Raw genomic sequence first — 17574 nt, forward strand, 5'->3', positions numbered from 1 at the left:
TCCACACAATCTCTGATGCCCCCAATCACACCCCTATAGAAACTTTTAAACACCCACTGCCACTCCCATACAGCCATTCACAAACCCATTGACAGAGCTATAACAGTATTTACACAGCCGCTCACTAATTCATAGATATACACACATATCCACTTGCTCACCCATACTGCCACTCACACACCTGCTCAGTCACCAATACAGCCATTGACATATCCACTCATATACCCATACAAGCACTGACACACGGAGTGAGTCACCCATTGAACTACTCACACAACTACACATTCACCCATACTGTCAATCATACAGGTAAGTACTAATCTATTCAGGTACATACACATTAATTTACTTGCTCATAGAAATAGAGTAGCCACATTAGATATTTCTAACGGTTTTTGTTTTGTCAAAACATTGCACCAGAAAGTAGGTATTAGACCGCTTTCTCAATTATGGGGACACAGCGTCACTTCTGTCGGCTCCCTCATGGATTTAAGAATAGTCCTGGGTTATTCTCAGCAAGGGTAACAGAGTTACTACAAATTTATGATGACGAGGCATTGTCATATGTTGATGACCTCTATCTGACAGACGATGACTTGGATAGGCACTTGAACCGGGTGAACACCATTATACTGGGCTTCTCCTCTGAGGGGTACAAATTAACTTTTAAGAAATCAAGAATTGCACATCTCAACGTCCTTTTCCTAGGATATGAATTATCAAGTGAAGGCAAAAGCCAGGCAACCAACTTTTTAGAAAAGTGTGCGCTGCTCCAACCACCAAAAACGCTGAAAAACTTACAGTCAATTCTAGGTTTCCTGAATTTCGGAAGAACTTACATTCTAAATTATGCAGAAATGGTAAAACCTCTCTACAAATTCCCCACACTCATAGTGTGCAATTTGTTTTATTGTGTTCAATCTTACAATGAATATATACAGAATTGGCTTCAAAACGGTTTCAAAGATACAAAAGGTGGCACAGTCAAGCATAAAATGCTTTGGGAACAAGTAGTTCAGTTAAGAAAAGGACTACAAAACACTCATGTGATACATACGCCGAGTCATCAACGTGATGGTGTTCACTTTGAAGGGAATTCATTGGCTGATGATGCCGCGAAGGCAGCTGTGCAAACGGCTTCAGTAGCTGCAATCACTCGTTCAAAAACTAAAATAGACAGCGAAGTAATGCTGGCTGTCAGTGCTACATGTAAGGGCAGTGGGCAGTGTTACCTAATAGATTTCCACTCAAATACTCATATATAATTGATGCAAACAGCGTTCCTTTTGCTCTAATCCCTGGAGTTGGGGATAGGGTAATTCCAAACAGGAGACGTATAGTGGCTTTGATATACGAAGCACATTTGGGAGAGGGTCTGATACATAAAGGGATCTCTAACACAATATTAACTGTAAAAAAGACATACTGGTATCCAGGAATGAATGCTCACATTCATATATTTGTCATTGACTGCATAGACTGCAATAGAGATTGCAGCACAGAACGCCGCCAGATACCTGACTATAGAATAGCCAGCCCAGTACAGACACCAATGTTAGACAGCATTAGACTTTCTACACGCAGACGTCCCTGTGGACAAATGCGGTCCCGCAAATATTAAGACAAGGCTCATTTGGATGTGGCCTCAGCGCTCGGCTAACGCTCAAACTGTTATAAAAGATTTGCGAGTCTTTATCGGTACATACGCAATCGGCACGCTACATTCTGACCAGGATTCTGCGTTTAGCTCTCGAGCTTACAATTTGGGTGTTGCATTGGGGTATTCTAGTCCATTCTATCCTGAGGGAAATTCGGTTGTGGAGAGAAAAAACCAGGACATAAAGCAATCTATAGCAGCTAGGTTATTAGGTTCGGGTACGGGAGGTCAAACATCTATTAAGTGTCCAACGTAGTCTTAATAACTTGCCAAGAAGTTCTTTAAGGGGTATCACTCCATATGAGGTTCTTTTTGGGACAAGAATGTTGGTCACGGACCTTGATTGTCAGACAACAGTGGTGGAACAAAAAACATTTGATATCAAAGATTGTTTGGCTGTTTTACAGGACTTAAATGAACTAAGAACGAAACAAAGCAACGTTTTCCTGAAGCCAACCACCACTGAAGAAAAACCGACCGTCCCAGCAAGGGATCCCAAAGCTTCGTGATCTAGTCAGAGAGAAGATGGCGGACAAGAAGGAATATGGCCCTTCATACAGACAACCAGTACCTGTCCTAGCAATCCACGGATCAAGAACAGTTTTACTGCCGCCCCTTGCTGGTAAAAAGGAGAACAGGTTTGTGTCCATTGACCTGATTAAACCACACTATGTGGCTGATAGTAAGCAGTAGGCCTAGTGGACTCCGACCAAGTAGCAGATGCCCAGCTCTAGCTACAATCCAAGAGGTTCAAACCGAGAGACTCATCACCTTTGAGGAATCTGCAGTGCGAAAAGAAGGACTATGCAACAAAGCTATGGAACTTGTACCTCTTGAGACTCAAATAACAGTTTGTCAAGAAACACCTGTCTACAACGAAGTAGCACCTGTCTACAATGAAGTAACAAGTGATCGAGTGGTTCCAGCGATTTCAATGAATCCTGATGCAATCCCAACAATTGACAGAACTGCCTTTAGCTATTTCATTAACTTTGAAACGTTTTCTGAGGATCCCAGTGAACCTGAAACAACTCCAGCAAAAAGAACTTTCAAAGAACAAGCAACAGACCTTTTTCATCACCTGGAAAAGACTTATCTGGTTTCACCATGGATTGAACTTTGGATTGTGTTGGGCATATTTTTTCTTCTACTTTGGTTGACTCTGGTAAATGGAAGATATGTCAAAATGGACACAGCTAGTAAGAACGTCAACTTACTCCTCAAGCCACACAAATCATCCCATCATGAACAAAGAGACTTGTCATCCGTGAACATCACAGCTGTTCCTATACCTGGTGGTATAGCTTGGGACAAAACAGATTATGTCATTTTTGGCCCATCAGAGCAGTTGAAGATTCTACACTTATTCAAGATTTCATTAAGTGACTTTGTTTCATCTAGTACCTTTCCTTATGATTGGGACTTCGAGACTATTAATAATATGATGTCAGATCTGGAAATGTCTGCAGTATTTACAAATCATGAATATTTAGAAGGTTCATCAGACTATGAAGAAATGTATTGTTATAATCATTATGGTCATCATTTCTTGCACAAATCTGCAAATCCTAGAAATGTATTAATGTATAACCAATTGGAACATTGTCCTAGGCCACCAAAGGGTAGCTCAAAAACTTTTGCTATGAAATTTCCATACTTTTCAGGGTTCAATGTATCCAATCCAGAATCATTTTACTTTAGAAATGTAATAAAACGGGACTGAAAAATATGTTAACGAATACCAAACAGATTTATTCTGCAGCCTTTTATGCCCAACTGTCTAAACTAGGTTTCAACTTTTGGGAAGACAACATTGAAACAAAAACTGTCCGGGGTACAAAAGATTGGCAGGTACAGGGGCCAGAAGCTTTATTTAGAGCCTGCATCATCCCTGAGCAAATTATGTTTTTGAATGACACTGTCCAACATACGTCTTGCCTTGGGTGAGCCAAGATCAAAGACATGAACAATTTGTCCATACATACACCTACAACTGATAGTAATAACACTTTAGAGGGGGAGGTCGACGTACATACTATTTTGCATCACAACAGAACAGATCCAGATTGGAATAAATGGTTGATCTGGCCCACAGGCACAAACAACTGTCAAGATAGATTTACTGAACAAAACACAGGGTTTCACATTCAATAGGCCAGACCCAATATACATTCAGAGACAGCATCCAGGAATAGTAACAACATACAGTGTAGGGAAGCTCTACCTTGATTGGCTACAAAGATCTACACTTAAGGATGTAAAGCAACACTTATCTTTATATAAAGTTTGCACTGATCTTAGGGAATTCTTGCTAGGACCAAGACAACAGCATCAAAAATGTTTTATATATGCCAGTATCTATGCTGCTTATAATGAAGCAAGAATGATTACGCAAGCAGAGACTGCAGAACGAATACGAGAAATTGATCGTATTAATTTAGAGAAAACTCTCACTGTGGTTGACAATGGGTTAACAATTCTGTCGTCCAGGATAAATTCACTGGACAGCATAGTGTCTTCTGTCATAGAGATCATGGAACAGGACTTGGTCATGCTACAACATGGTCAGTCGCAACTACGTTCTATCATGCTACTGGGCTGGACGTTGAGAAAACTTCATTCAGGCTATGTACCTTGCCGTTTAAACAATACTATGTCACTGTTTTCAGAATTCAATCTCACTGATAAACAGATCAAACTGGCACAGAAGGGAGCAGACTATTTTTCAATGCTGAGCATTGAAAAACTGGAAATATTGCCATTTACGGTAGCAGAGAAACCAGCTACTGAATGGATTATACACCGAACAATCACTCTGCCTGTTAAAATTTTCAATTCTCAGTATTGTCTAAAACACATACCAGCAGGCACATATGAAAGGTTGGGTAAAGAATACATCAAGACATCCTGGGAATTACCATACACACACCGATGTTGGAGTGGGGGACGTGAAGTGTTTCTTAGCGGTTCAAACTGTGAAAACGCACTAAGCGGTTCTCTCCTTTGTCAGGGTATAAACTTATACGGGGCCTGCGATGGTCCCTCTAATAATTTATCCTTCCACCTGCAAGATTCACCAGCTGCAGTGATTGATCCATTTTTTTAAAAGCTTTCAAATGGAAGTTACCTCATGTTGAACGATCACAGCTGTTTTGGCATGTTGCCAGGAATACCATATCTAGTAACTGTGTCATCCAGGGTCACTTGCTGTATACAAGTATTGTTTCCAAAAACCAAGTTAGTCAGGGAGTCACCACTTTGGCCTTCACTGAACATCTCTTCAATACAAATTGATACTCTAAGCAGAATGAAAGCCATTCTTTTGCAAAAAACGGTGCCACTGACCTCGGCCAAAGAGACCTATGATCTACAAGTCGCAAGGACTTCTGCCGACATACATGCACTTTTAACTACAAACTGCCCTATACATTTCTCAGAAATGTTGTTGTATCTTAAATATGTCTGATACGAGCGGTTTTATAAGTGTATTTAAGACTGTATTTTCTGGACTGTTAGCACCTTTTCAAGCAGTCCTAGGAATATTTCCAAACTTCGTGCACTCTGTGTTTGGTGGACTGCCCCTCCTTTTTGGGATACCATTTTTGCTCCTACTGCTGCGATATGGCAAGCCAAACATCAGCGACACCCAGTTCTCCATGGAGACAACTCTACTGGCGATGAAGTGTCGTGAGCGCATAGTCCAAATTCTAGGACTACCTGGTCTACGAGAATTCAATACCACATGGTTTCTGTCATTCAGACCAATTTGGCAAGATTGCATCTTACCTGTTCTACGCTGCCTGCTAATTTGTGCTAGACATCTGTCTGACACTTCCATCAGTCAAACCAACGGATGGTGATTCTTTGCTGTACCCAGTAATGGCCCATGCAGAGTGCTGTCCCCAGCGGCTACCAATTCTGATGACGGCATTCATTGAGATATCACAGAAGAAAACTGCAACTGCTGAGGTACGGGAGGAAACAGGCGTGCAGGTACCATCCATTATGAACATTGCTAATGTGACCAATGCTGACAGTGATGCTTCACATCTATGTGCGGTTAATCTTCTGGACGAGGTAATCCAACTATCACCTACAATGATAGACGATTTCTTTACGGACTTAGAAGATTTCATGTTTTTTCCAAGCACTAGCACTGACATTTGAGTTCAGCACACAGTGTTCTGAGAGAATTTGAATTTGACCTTCATTTTTCAAAACAAGGTACTAACTTTGGAACTCTTTTTTCTATGATTAATTTTTTTTCAAAATTTGTATTTTTTATTTTTGGGCACAAGTAATCTGCTTAGAGTAGAACTATTCATAGAGAACAAGAATTATTTGAATACTTCCAGAAACAATATTTGACCTTGTCCACATACAAACAGTTTTATGTAATCTGACATTAAATGGTTTCGGCCTTTTTTTCTCCTGTATTTAACGAGCCATTTCATAAATGTATATTTTCATGATTCTTTCAGTTAGCATTCCAATGTCGAATATATGCGTAGAATGAAACACTGCTTTAATGTGTACAGCACTTATGCGTCCATTATATGTACACCCATTTTCTAATGCATTTTTATGTGTTTCTGGTGGGTTTTCACACTCTGTGTAGATATGTTTTAGATATGTTTAGAATTTAGTAAAGTCGTACATAAGAAAGTGGAGTGGGTGTTTTGTTCGATTTTAGATTCCAAATGACTTTCCCAATTCATGCTCTTATATAGGTTCAATTCGTATTGCCCTTATACAGGCATAGAAATCCAGTCCTTATTTAGGCATAGTCCATGCTACCCAAATACAGGCATGGCTACTTCCATCCGTTCATCTACGTCACAACGATTTCTTGGAAAACCAGACTCTTAAGCCGTTAGTGACTTCCCCTTGCTTGGATATTGATTTCTCCAAGAACTCATTTATTATGCATGAACATCTATTCCTTAGGAGTTCATTCATGACGTTTATATGCCCGACTTTACATCAATTCTGGCATTCCTAAACACCTCCAAGGTATAAATATACCTTAACTTGCTATGGCAAAGCACAGTGTGGTTCGGTGCAGTTCGATTACCTACTTGCACGACGCAGCTCTCTACAGCAAGTGCCGAAGGAAGCCAACACTCCAGCTGACGCACTGACCAGAAGCTGTCATTCTCCTGCCGAGAGTCCAGCTCCAGTGTTTCTGACTCCCCTTGCGGGGTGTTGGGAAATCGACTCCAAAGAAAGAGATACCAACCTCTCTCATTCTAAGGTATGGAGCTGATTAGAACCTAGAAAAACCTTTGGCAATTCTTGGCTAAACTAAACCTATGCTAAAGACAACACCTAGGGCCAGATGTAGGTCGGTCGGTAACGGCCGAAAATCGGTATTTTCGTCCGTTACCGACCGGTATGTATGAATAGGTATGTAGGGGCATATTTTTATAGAATCGGTAAAGTTACCGATTCGGTAAATTTACCGATTCTGTAAAATACCGAATCGGTATTTTTTACCGAATTGGTATATCCAAATGTAGGTGGCACTCCTGAGAGTGCCACAGGCCTTACAGATTCGGTATTTTACCACACAATCCAATTGTGTGGTAAAATACCGAATCCAGGTGTGCATGCACATGTGTGCATGCACACCCTAGCCATGTGACAGACAGACATGCCCTTAGGGCATGTCTGTGTGCCACATGGCTCACATGCCCGTCTTTGGGGTGCTAGAGGGTGTCAAAGTGACACCCCCTGCACCCTTGCTAAAATAGGTATTTACCGATTCTGTAATTACAGAATCGGTATTGCCCATTGATTCCTATGGGCTTCAAGGCCCATAGGAATCAATGGGCAATACCGATTCGGTATTTACAGAATCGGTAAATACCGAATCTTAAAGATTCGGTATTTACCGATTCTGTAATACCTACATCTCCCCCCTTCATATTTACCGACTCTTAAATACCGAATCGGTAAAATTCGGTATTTAAGAGTCGGTAAATATGAATTACCTACATCTGGCCTCTACTTCTTCCCTCGTACTAGACCTAGGTTAGGTGCACTGGGGTAGGCGTATTTTAGAAGCACCAGTTGAGTAGTTTAGCCTGTGTTGTTTATGTATGTATTTTTATATATGTCATAGCAGCAGACAATGCTATTACAGTATTATTTTATATTACTGTTTACGCTGTACGCATTATACTTCACATTCTGTCTAACGATTGTAGCAGTTCATATCTCTTGCATCAGAAATAAGACTGTTCAATAAACCCTATTTATTGAAACACCTGTCTCTCTATTTCTATGCAACTCTGTAGAAGCGAAGCATGCACGATTGACGGAGTGAAATAGTTATTTATTGTTTCCACGACTCCGAAGATATCGTTTCGATTCTAGGGGAAACAAAGTTGTCATGTTTATGCGGTTGTCAGAGACTAATCCCTTCTTGTTTATTCAAGAAAGTTTCTAGTGACCTCTGAATTAGCTGGCACACACAATTAAGTTTAATATACTCGATAGAGACATACTGACCTAAGTCCTATGTCAAATCTAGTGTGTATTATTCCAATGCTCAGAGCCTATTGGGAATATAGGAACTACACTACAATAGTAACACATACTAATTCACCCAAACAGTCAATGATAGAAGCATGTAATCATCCATAAAGCCACTCTCACATCCAGTCACTCATGCATACAGTCTCTCATATAACCAGTCACTCACCTATATTGCCTTTCACACACACAGTTACTGACCCATACTGACACAAGCACTCAATCACCGACACAGCCATACAGACACTCACTCCACTCACCCATATAGCTTCTCACACACACACACTCACTACCCCATACAAGCACTGATTCACCCATGCGCTCATCCATACAGGCAGTCACACACCTCCTCCCCCATGCACTGACACCCAGACAACCATAGAGATAGTCAATCAATAAATCACCCATACAACAATACACGTACCCACTAATACACTCATACACCAACTAAGACATCAACTGTCAGACATTCACACCACCAGTCACTCTGCCATACATTTACTGAGACACCTAATCACTCACTTATACAGCCAGTAACACACCCATTTAGTCATCCACACATTCACTTATACACCCACTGATTCACAAATACACCCAACTATATGTATTTAATACTCATAAACTTTTTTTAAACACTTACAGCTACTGGATGATATCATCGCTAATGTCATCAGTGATGTCCTGAGTGATGTGTGATGTAATATGTGAGTGCATTGTGGGGGCGCAAGTTATAGTTAACTAAGTTAACTATAACAACTGAATTTCTCTGGTTTTGTACAAATAACATTTCTGTTGTGTTGCTAAAAGAGGCCTGCAGTACCTGTTGAGCATTCATGACTCCAATCTTAATATAGCTAAAGGAACACTGAATGCTGGCAGTGTCAATTTTGGCATCATTAAACAAGGTAGAGGTGGGCAAAATTAGAATTTTGTCAACAGTTTTTATTAGCACTTTGTGAACGCTACAAAATGTAGTAAATTGCACATTTGGCCACCAAGGTATTCTTCTCACTCTAAAAACTGTTTGAGATCACTTTTTTCAATATTAATTAGCCTGCTAAATTACCGCTTTAACAAGATCTATTTTCTTATATTAAATAATATTTAAAAAAAAACAAAGGTAACAATGATTGATATCTTTTGATGTTGAAATTAAATAAACACTAATACTTTAAAACCAAAATGTTATCAAATTATCCAGTTATAGTCTACTTGCTAACTATAACGTTTGCCCAGATCAAGCACTGCTTATGGCCTCGCATATTCCGTCACTCATGATTGCATCTTTAATGTAGCTCAAATTTCAAACAATACACCCCTTATTAATCAATCACCATTTTATAATCCATTACTTTCAGCGGAGCCATCCATACAACAAGAAGGTCCTACCTTAACATTACGGTACCACCTTCCAAACACTGTAGATGTGAACTTGATTATATGGTATGTTTTATTTTTATTTTGCAATAGCCTAGAATAAAAGCTGCTATTCAACTAACGTCAATCGTTCCAAAATCACCTGTGAACTAATCTAACTATGTTTACCCCAGGTCTATTACAAGTCCAGTATATCCTATTTGTAAGTAACCTCTCTGCATGTATGTCTAGTTCATGCAGCAGAAAACCACAAATAAATAAGTCTTTAAAAATATCGATACACATACTTAAGGAAGTAGCTAGAAGTGTGTGATGGCACACAATTATTGGTAGTTTGACTCGCATACTGCAAAAGTTCAAATTGCCTGTTATATATTTTTTCAGATGCATTGCTTTATTGGCACAATATGAGCTACATCCTATTTGCTGGAAATATTGATGTATTAATGAATTGATTAATTTTGATTGCAGATGCGTAAAATGTCATTCCACTTTGGAAAACCAGACAATGTCAACTTGATAAATGGCTCTAATTAAGTGGGTTACATGAAGACATTAGAATGTGTTTGTTATTAATAAAAAGTGTGGTTCACATTCGCTATCCAATTATATGTAAGCACTTATTTTTCCATACGTGAAATAGTACTTAGAAAATATGCACACTACCTGTAAATCAAATCAAATCAAATCAAGCTTTATTCGGATCATACAAAAAATGTCCATAAAAGCATACTATAAAATACAGAAAAATACAATAAAATTAATTTATGATCCGGAGCAGGGATTTTATCCAAACAATGTATAAAAAAAAAAAAAACCACCACATCTTATATTTTTATAAAAGGATATACAAGATCATGATACCGATATGCTTATATTAATTCATACTACCTGTAACTTACGCCATCAAAACAAACAACGACATTACTCAATATATAAAAAAATATATTGTGTTATTTGGTAAACAAACGTGTTCACAACAGATATCATCCATGCAGTGCAGATTTTCGTTATTATTTTTTGTATTTTACATGTGCCTTGATCTCTTGGTAATTTATAACCATCCTCTTACATTATAACGTCGGGCTATTAGCAAAAATGAGAAAGATAATGTTAATTACTTCCAAGAATGGAAGAAATCTAATGGGACAGGGGAATGTCGTGTAACAATACCAGTCTGTAAGTATAATTTTATGCATAGGTGGAAGATTAATGGGGTTGGGTTAAACACAGATGGTTCTTATTTCCATGTTGTTAAGTGATACAAACCTCTTTAATTCTCTTTTTGCAACCCACTGCAGAAAGACATTCTGTGGTGCAATACGAAAACGGATTAGGCATGGAACTCCTGAGCAGCTGGTTATTCTGCATTTCATAAACCTGCTGTTCAGGTTTACGACATGCATGAGGGGTTGGCAGAACTTAGGTCTGTAGAGTTGGTAATTGATAAAAAAAAGAATACATTGCAGTGGGTTCATGAGATTTTCTATCCATCTGTTACAGAGCTGCAGAGGGTCCTGTTCTGTAAAAATACAAAAAAGGCTTAGGATGATTAGCACGAGCACGCTAAAAGACGTTTTCAAAACAGATAGTGGGACGTTTACACTTGCAAGGATAAAAGTACATTTGATGTGAATGTCGCAGAGGTCCATGAGCAGCAATGTAATTTCACTGTGAACTCCTTGTTGCACACAAGAGTTACCAGTTGCGCACACGTTTCCTGTACCTGCATGTTTATGAGCCTCTGAATGTCATTTTCCCTTTTACACTTTTTGCCTTTTTCTCCATGGGAAAATACTTTATCTATTACAGCATCTTATCCTACTTGCCCATCCGTGTTGATGGTTGTCTATTACTTCCCAAAGTATTACTCCCTTTATTGGTAGTATTACGTTAAGGAGTCCTAGGAGAGTTGGAACTTTTTGCAGTTTTTTGATAATAGTAAAAAACGGCAAGTTTTCTGGAGTTCATCTACATAGGCAGGGCCCCCACCCACAAATGCCCCCATCCTATGAGACAGCAGTAGCAGGGTCAGCCACAAACATTTTGCCTTCACCCTCCTGCTTTGCTGAACCTGATTTATCGACTTTTAGAACTCTGTGCACCTCACCACTGCTAACCAGTACTAAAGTGCTTGTGTTCTCTACTTCACACATGGTGAAGCTTGGGCATGTAAAGTAAATGCTACTAGTGGGCCGCAGCGCTCATTGTGCTACCCACTAAAGTAGCCTTTCAAAACATGTCTCAGGCCTTTCATTGCAGTCTATTATGTAGTTTTTAACTGCCCTTACTACCCAGAAAAATAAAGCATTTGCCTAAACCTTCTTTTTAAATTCTATGTCACCCCTTAGCTGCGCCCCAGATGGCTCATTGGGAGGGATGCAGAGGACAGATCCTAGATCCTTGGCTGGTATCAGAGTGTACATCTCTGTGCCTAATTGTGTGTTCCATCAGAACCAACACAGCGCAACACAACTTGACGTAAGACCTTGCATCGCATCCCCTCGCAGCTCTTGATCGGAGGCCACATCAGAACCGACACAGGACCTAGCATTGCAGCTGCTGCTCAGTGACCTCATTGGGGCCAACGCAGTGCCTCAGGCAGCAAGGCAGTCCTCTGAAGTGCAGCAAAGCCTTATGAGTGTTTTCTGCGCTGTGCACTGCTCTACCCCTCCTATCCTGGCAGGATTGCCTATCCTGCCAACAGTAAGTCCCTGTATGTGTCAGTGTCTGGGAGGAATACACAAAGACCAACTGCAATTCTAATGAAGGTGATTTGACCCAGAACACAGGCTGCAGGCACCAAATGGTTAGGACAAGAAAAAGGCAACTTTATGAATGTGTCATTTTCTAAATTGTGACTTAAAATCCAACTCTACCATTAAGGAGGATTTTAAATTACAATTCTTAAGACACCAAACATGGCATTTCTACCTGTTCTGAAATAAACATTATCATTTATTGAAATGTAATAAGGTAACCCAGTGTGAAAGGTAGGCCTTACAGTGGTGAAAAACACATTTGTGAATGTTTCACTGCCAGGACATGTAAAAGTTAAAAATACATGTCCAACTTTTTAAATACAATGCACCCTGTCTCATGGGCTGTTTAAGACCCAATTTAGGGGTGTATTAAAACTGAAATTCTAGACCTGATAATAGGTTTATGTTGCCAGGTAAAAACTGTGGTTTAAAACTACACACAGCCTGCAATGGCAGGCCTGAGGATGTTTTTAAAATGCTGTTTATGTGGGTGGCACAATAAGTGCTACTTGCCCACTAATAACATTTAATTTGCAGGCCCTGGGTACATGTTGTACCACTTTACTAGGGACTTATATATGTTAAATGTGCCAAACAGATGTAGGCCACTTTTACTCTGTTTTAAGGAGTGAGTGCAAACACTTTAGCACTGGTTAGCAATGGTGTAGTGCACAGAGTCTTAAAGCCAACAAAAATTAATTTTAGCAAGCAGGAGGGGAGTAGGCAAAATGTTTGGGGGGAGACAAACCTAAGGCTGGCAGGTCTAACCAGAGGTAAACAATAAGAAACTCGTATATAGTTTATTTTTGGATTCCCATCCATTAGCTCAGTAAATTCTAGACTTTGGGGGGGCTGAGGTACATATATAAATGTCACTAAACTATTCAAAAACATGCATCGTTCTTTGATATATCACTTCCTCCGTTGAAAGCTGCACTTATCAATCCATTAAGAGCATTTGAATTATTTCCAATAAAAATAGCATCAAGTTCATTTAAACAGAATCACATCCAGAAGTAATTAAAAGTCAATAAAAAAAACCTCTTCTACAATAGTTCTCTGGCAATGTTCCTTGCAATCAAAAAGTATAGGCCAGCACATTTTGTGCTTTGCTTTATGACTTCTTTGTCAGGGATTTAAGAAATATATACAAAAAACAAGTTTAACATAAGACCCAAAGATTGAAATAAAGCTGAAAAGAGTAATATGCAACAGACAGAATTTCAGACATATATAGTTAGAGAATATTGTTTTAAAAGGAGACAAATGACCAATGCACCAAACTCCATTTAAACAACCTCAACATTGCCATTTAGCTACACCAAATTCAGCACCATTTGAACTCTTGTCCGTAATCATCAGTAGTAAACATAAATAGCAAATGTAAACATCCACTAAATGATCAAATACAAATAAAATCTGGGAATAACCACAATTGTTTTATGTTATCATACATATTAACGTATAATAGGTAGAAGCATATAGAGCCAAAAATACCTTCAGTCCTGTGTTGAACTGTGTGGTAAGGATACAGTGTCCTATCCTTCATCCTAATATTTTTTATGTCTATAGTCATTATGACAGTTGAGCAAATGATCCAGATTATTAAGTACATTCACTAGTTATTAGATACATAAAAGCTCTGGAAGAAAATATATATCTTGTTCTGGTTTCTTAAGCTTCATAAAATTGCAAAGTTAAAAATTTACTTTTCATTACAAAAACGTCCATAAATTAGAAAATATAAATTACAAGATTGTTTCTTAATTAGTAGTGTCCAAGACTATTAACATATTGCAATTAATTTAATGTATACTTAAATTCATTTAATTAGTAATTCCTGAACTTATACTTGTTTTCACTGAATAACATGCTGTTAATGTACATAAAAGCTTGATTCACCCAAATCTTCTTGGGCTGTAGGTATCACCGTTTTACCATCTCAAAACATTTCATATCTTTTCAAGTGCTTGAAAAAGGCATACAAGCTGACACTGAAATGATCTAAATAAAACACAATATAGAATCACATAAGGCAATTAAAGTCGCTATTAAACAAGGCATCAAAAAATAAAACAAAAACATGAGTCGCCTGTATTTAGCAAAAATGAACACTTATTCTTCAAGAAAGGTTAAGTGTCGGTTCTCATTAATGCCTATTATATGCAGTACCATGGTCTCTACAATTCACCAACATTTACTTTTCAAGGGGCATATTATCAAGAACGGCGTTAAAATTATCACCCGTTTAGCGGCAGAAAACTGCAGCTAAAGCGGTGATAATGAGCTTGATAATATGCCCTGTAGAATTCCACACCAGAACATGGACTTCTATTGGAATTCTCAAATGAGTTACACTAAACCATGAGTTACACTAAACATGAGTTTACTCACTGGAGCATTACACCATTTCCCACGATAACCACAGTGCATTTTGCTCAAATTCAGCAGAAATTTTAATGGAATATATTTATTGTCTAAAGAATAATTATTTTTCAATTAAGTTTAGTGTTATTTATATCTGTAACCCCCTAACCTTAGGATTAAAATATTTAATACATTTCATTCAATTATCTTTTGTAGACTACTACGCTTAACACCAAGAAGATCATGGGATATAAATGTTAAGTTAACAATAGTAAAATATATTTAACTATTCAGAGTTACCTTCATAATATTGTTATATTGATGTTTTTGCTATGATATTTTGGTAGCATGATACAATACAATATTGTAGTTGAAAAATCCATTATTAGCGTTTTTAAAGTTAATCTGGATCTGTGTTTGCCCCTTCTCTCTGAGGCAGAAATTTAGAGAAGGTTGTTATCTATCATAGAATGTCTCACCAATGCTGGGATCTGGAAAGAAGTGATAATTCTGAACTGGCCAATCATTTTTTAAAAATATTTGCTAAGCTGAATTTAGCTGCTCAAATTTGCACCTCTCCAAATGTGAATTTTTAGTTGTGTTTCACAGAAACAGGATTAGTGGAATTTTGCATTCACAAATTGCTTAGGTAAGAGGTGTTATCCATTGGTTCGAAGGATTTTTGCATTTGTAAAGCTAGAACATGTCCAAGGATTGTAGATAATTCTTGGAAGTGCAGCCTAGAGTATTAAGTAAACACATACAGCCCTATACGTTTTTCAGAGCATTCAGTGTAATTTGAAAGTATTTTCCAATTCTGCTAAAATATGCAAAAGGGATTCAAAGTTAGAAATAGTTGTCCCATGGTTAGAGCACATACCATATCCAACAGAGGGCCTAATAGAATGGTTTCTCAAGTGAAGCAAATATTTCCTCTGTGGGCAAAAAAAGGTAAATGTGTCACACTTTTGTTTGCATAATTTGCCACCAGGTTGAATTCCACTTGCATACATTTTACAAATGTAAGTACTCCTGAAGATCTATGACTAGCATTGGTTATGAGAAAGAGAAAAGGCTCTTAGTGGTAAATCATGGTAAAGTGCTACGCCACATAATTTCAAAGACCACTCAGCAACACTGTAAGTATGCCATTTGTGCCAAGCAAAGGAGTAATCCAAAGATAGTACATTTTAAACTTTTCTTAAATACCTTAATAGAACTTTACCAGCAATATTGTTTACTAATTCATCTGTTTGATTTAAGTGTAATTCGGCTACCTAGTGGCAAGATGGAAAAAAGCATAAATATGTCATTTGTATTTGATTGGACAGCTGCATAAAACATCAATTTAAATTTAGCAGTGACCTGCTTTTAATGCTTTTTGCATTCATGCCTTTCTTCACAGGTGTGACAGTTGATACATACTCATGTCTGGATCCTGGCATACCTGTGCATGGATTACGTTATGGCCAAGATTTTTCTATAGGTTCCACTGTGTCATTTGGTTGCCATCCAGGATATACACTAAGCCATGAAGAACCTCTTTTGTGTGAAAAAAATCATTGGTGGAGCCATCCTCTTCCAACTTGTGATGGTAAGAATGTATCAATTTGTCAGTTAGGATAATGTACTAAGAAAAATTATTTTAGCTTGCCTTATCTGAAAAATGAAATATGACATGTTGGAAAGATATTTGAAAAGTAATTTTTCTAAATTCACTTTTGCCTCTCTGTCTTTCTTACTCTATTCACAACTTTTAGGGAGAGAACACTTCAGAGAATCCAGTGTACAATAGTGTATGCAGTTACTTTATTAGATTGCACACATTAGTTGTTAAACAATAACTTTATTTTGACACAGGGGAGCTTCTTATGCATAACCTTTTTATAAAACAGTTCCCACAGCTTGGGAACAGCTTGGCATGGATCTCCTTAATGGGAGTTGCGCCCTTGGGATACCCAACAAATTGCCAAATATTCAGCAAACCAAAAGTATATTTCAGATAACAAGTTTAAATTTAGACAAAACCTGGGGCCAAGATACTCATCTAAAATTGTTGGCTAGTAAGGGAAGGGGCACCTCTGTGTAATGCTGGGTGGCTGGGCGACTAGGAGCATCCCCTTTTAAAGAGGTGATCAAGTAGTTATGGTCACTATCAATTATCAATTTTCATGTCCTCAAGGAACGGTCGTGGATTGAGATTCACAAGGACATAAACATTGTTACTCCTGTATGCCCCCCTTTTGGAGGTGGATGCAACCTCAGGGTCAGAGCAGGTACTTCCATTACAGGCTCTTAGTCCTTTCCCTGTTACAATTGAAGCTAGCTGGAGAGAAATATTGGGTAAAAACCTTAAAGGTCTACATGTTAGAGTAGGGATTTTCCACTGCTCATCCCCCAACTCGACCAAGGAATTAATACAACATGAGGGTTCAAAGGTGACATTAAAGTCCCTAGTAATAATAATTCTAGCATACTTCTGGTGAGATTCTATAAGGACATCTAAAAGCTCTAAAACTGGTGAATCCACATTGGCAGATGCCGACCTTCTGTAAACATTGACAATTAATGCATTCAGACCTGAGAAATACCTGAGGTAAACTCTAATTAGATTGTGAAAATCTACATGAATCAGTGAATGGACCAGTGGGCAAAGTTCTTGGCCAGGATCAATAGCCCCCCTGAAGAATGACCAAATTTCCAGGGTGGAAAGGCATCATCATTATAGGAGGTGAACCCAGTAAGATACTCCTTATCCATGGCCCAAGTATCTTGAAAAGCACGTGCATCAAATTCCCCAATATAAGTACCCCACTCAGCATCAGTTTGGAGTTAATACCAGTCAGATGACATGAGAACATTTTGACTCTTGGT

General features: G+C 38.4%; 1 protein-coding gene across 1 annotated transcript in view; it reads left to right on the forward strand.

The window, feature by feature from the left end:
• The window catches only part of CSMD3 (CUB and Sushi multiple domains 3), a 3006114-nt gene that overhangs the window by 1690036 nt on the left and 1298504 nt on the right, over nucleotides 1–17574 (forward strand). The window contains exon 19 of the mRNA XM_078686868.1: nucleotides 16106–16294. Coding sequence (XP_078542994.1) covers nucleotides 16106–16294 — 189 coding nt within the window. The remainder of the gene's footprint in view (nucleotides 1–16105; nucleotides 16295–17574) is intronic.

The sequence above is a fragment of the Lissotriton helveticus genome, chromosome 4_1, assembly GCF_964261635.1.
Source record: "Lissotriton helveticus chromosome 4_1, aLisHel1.1, whole genome shotgun sequence".
NCBI lineage: Eukaryota > Metazoa > Chordata > Amphibia > Caudata > Salamandridae > Lissotriton > Lissotriton helveticus.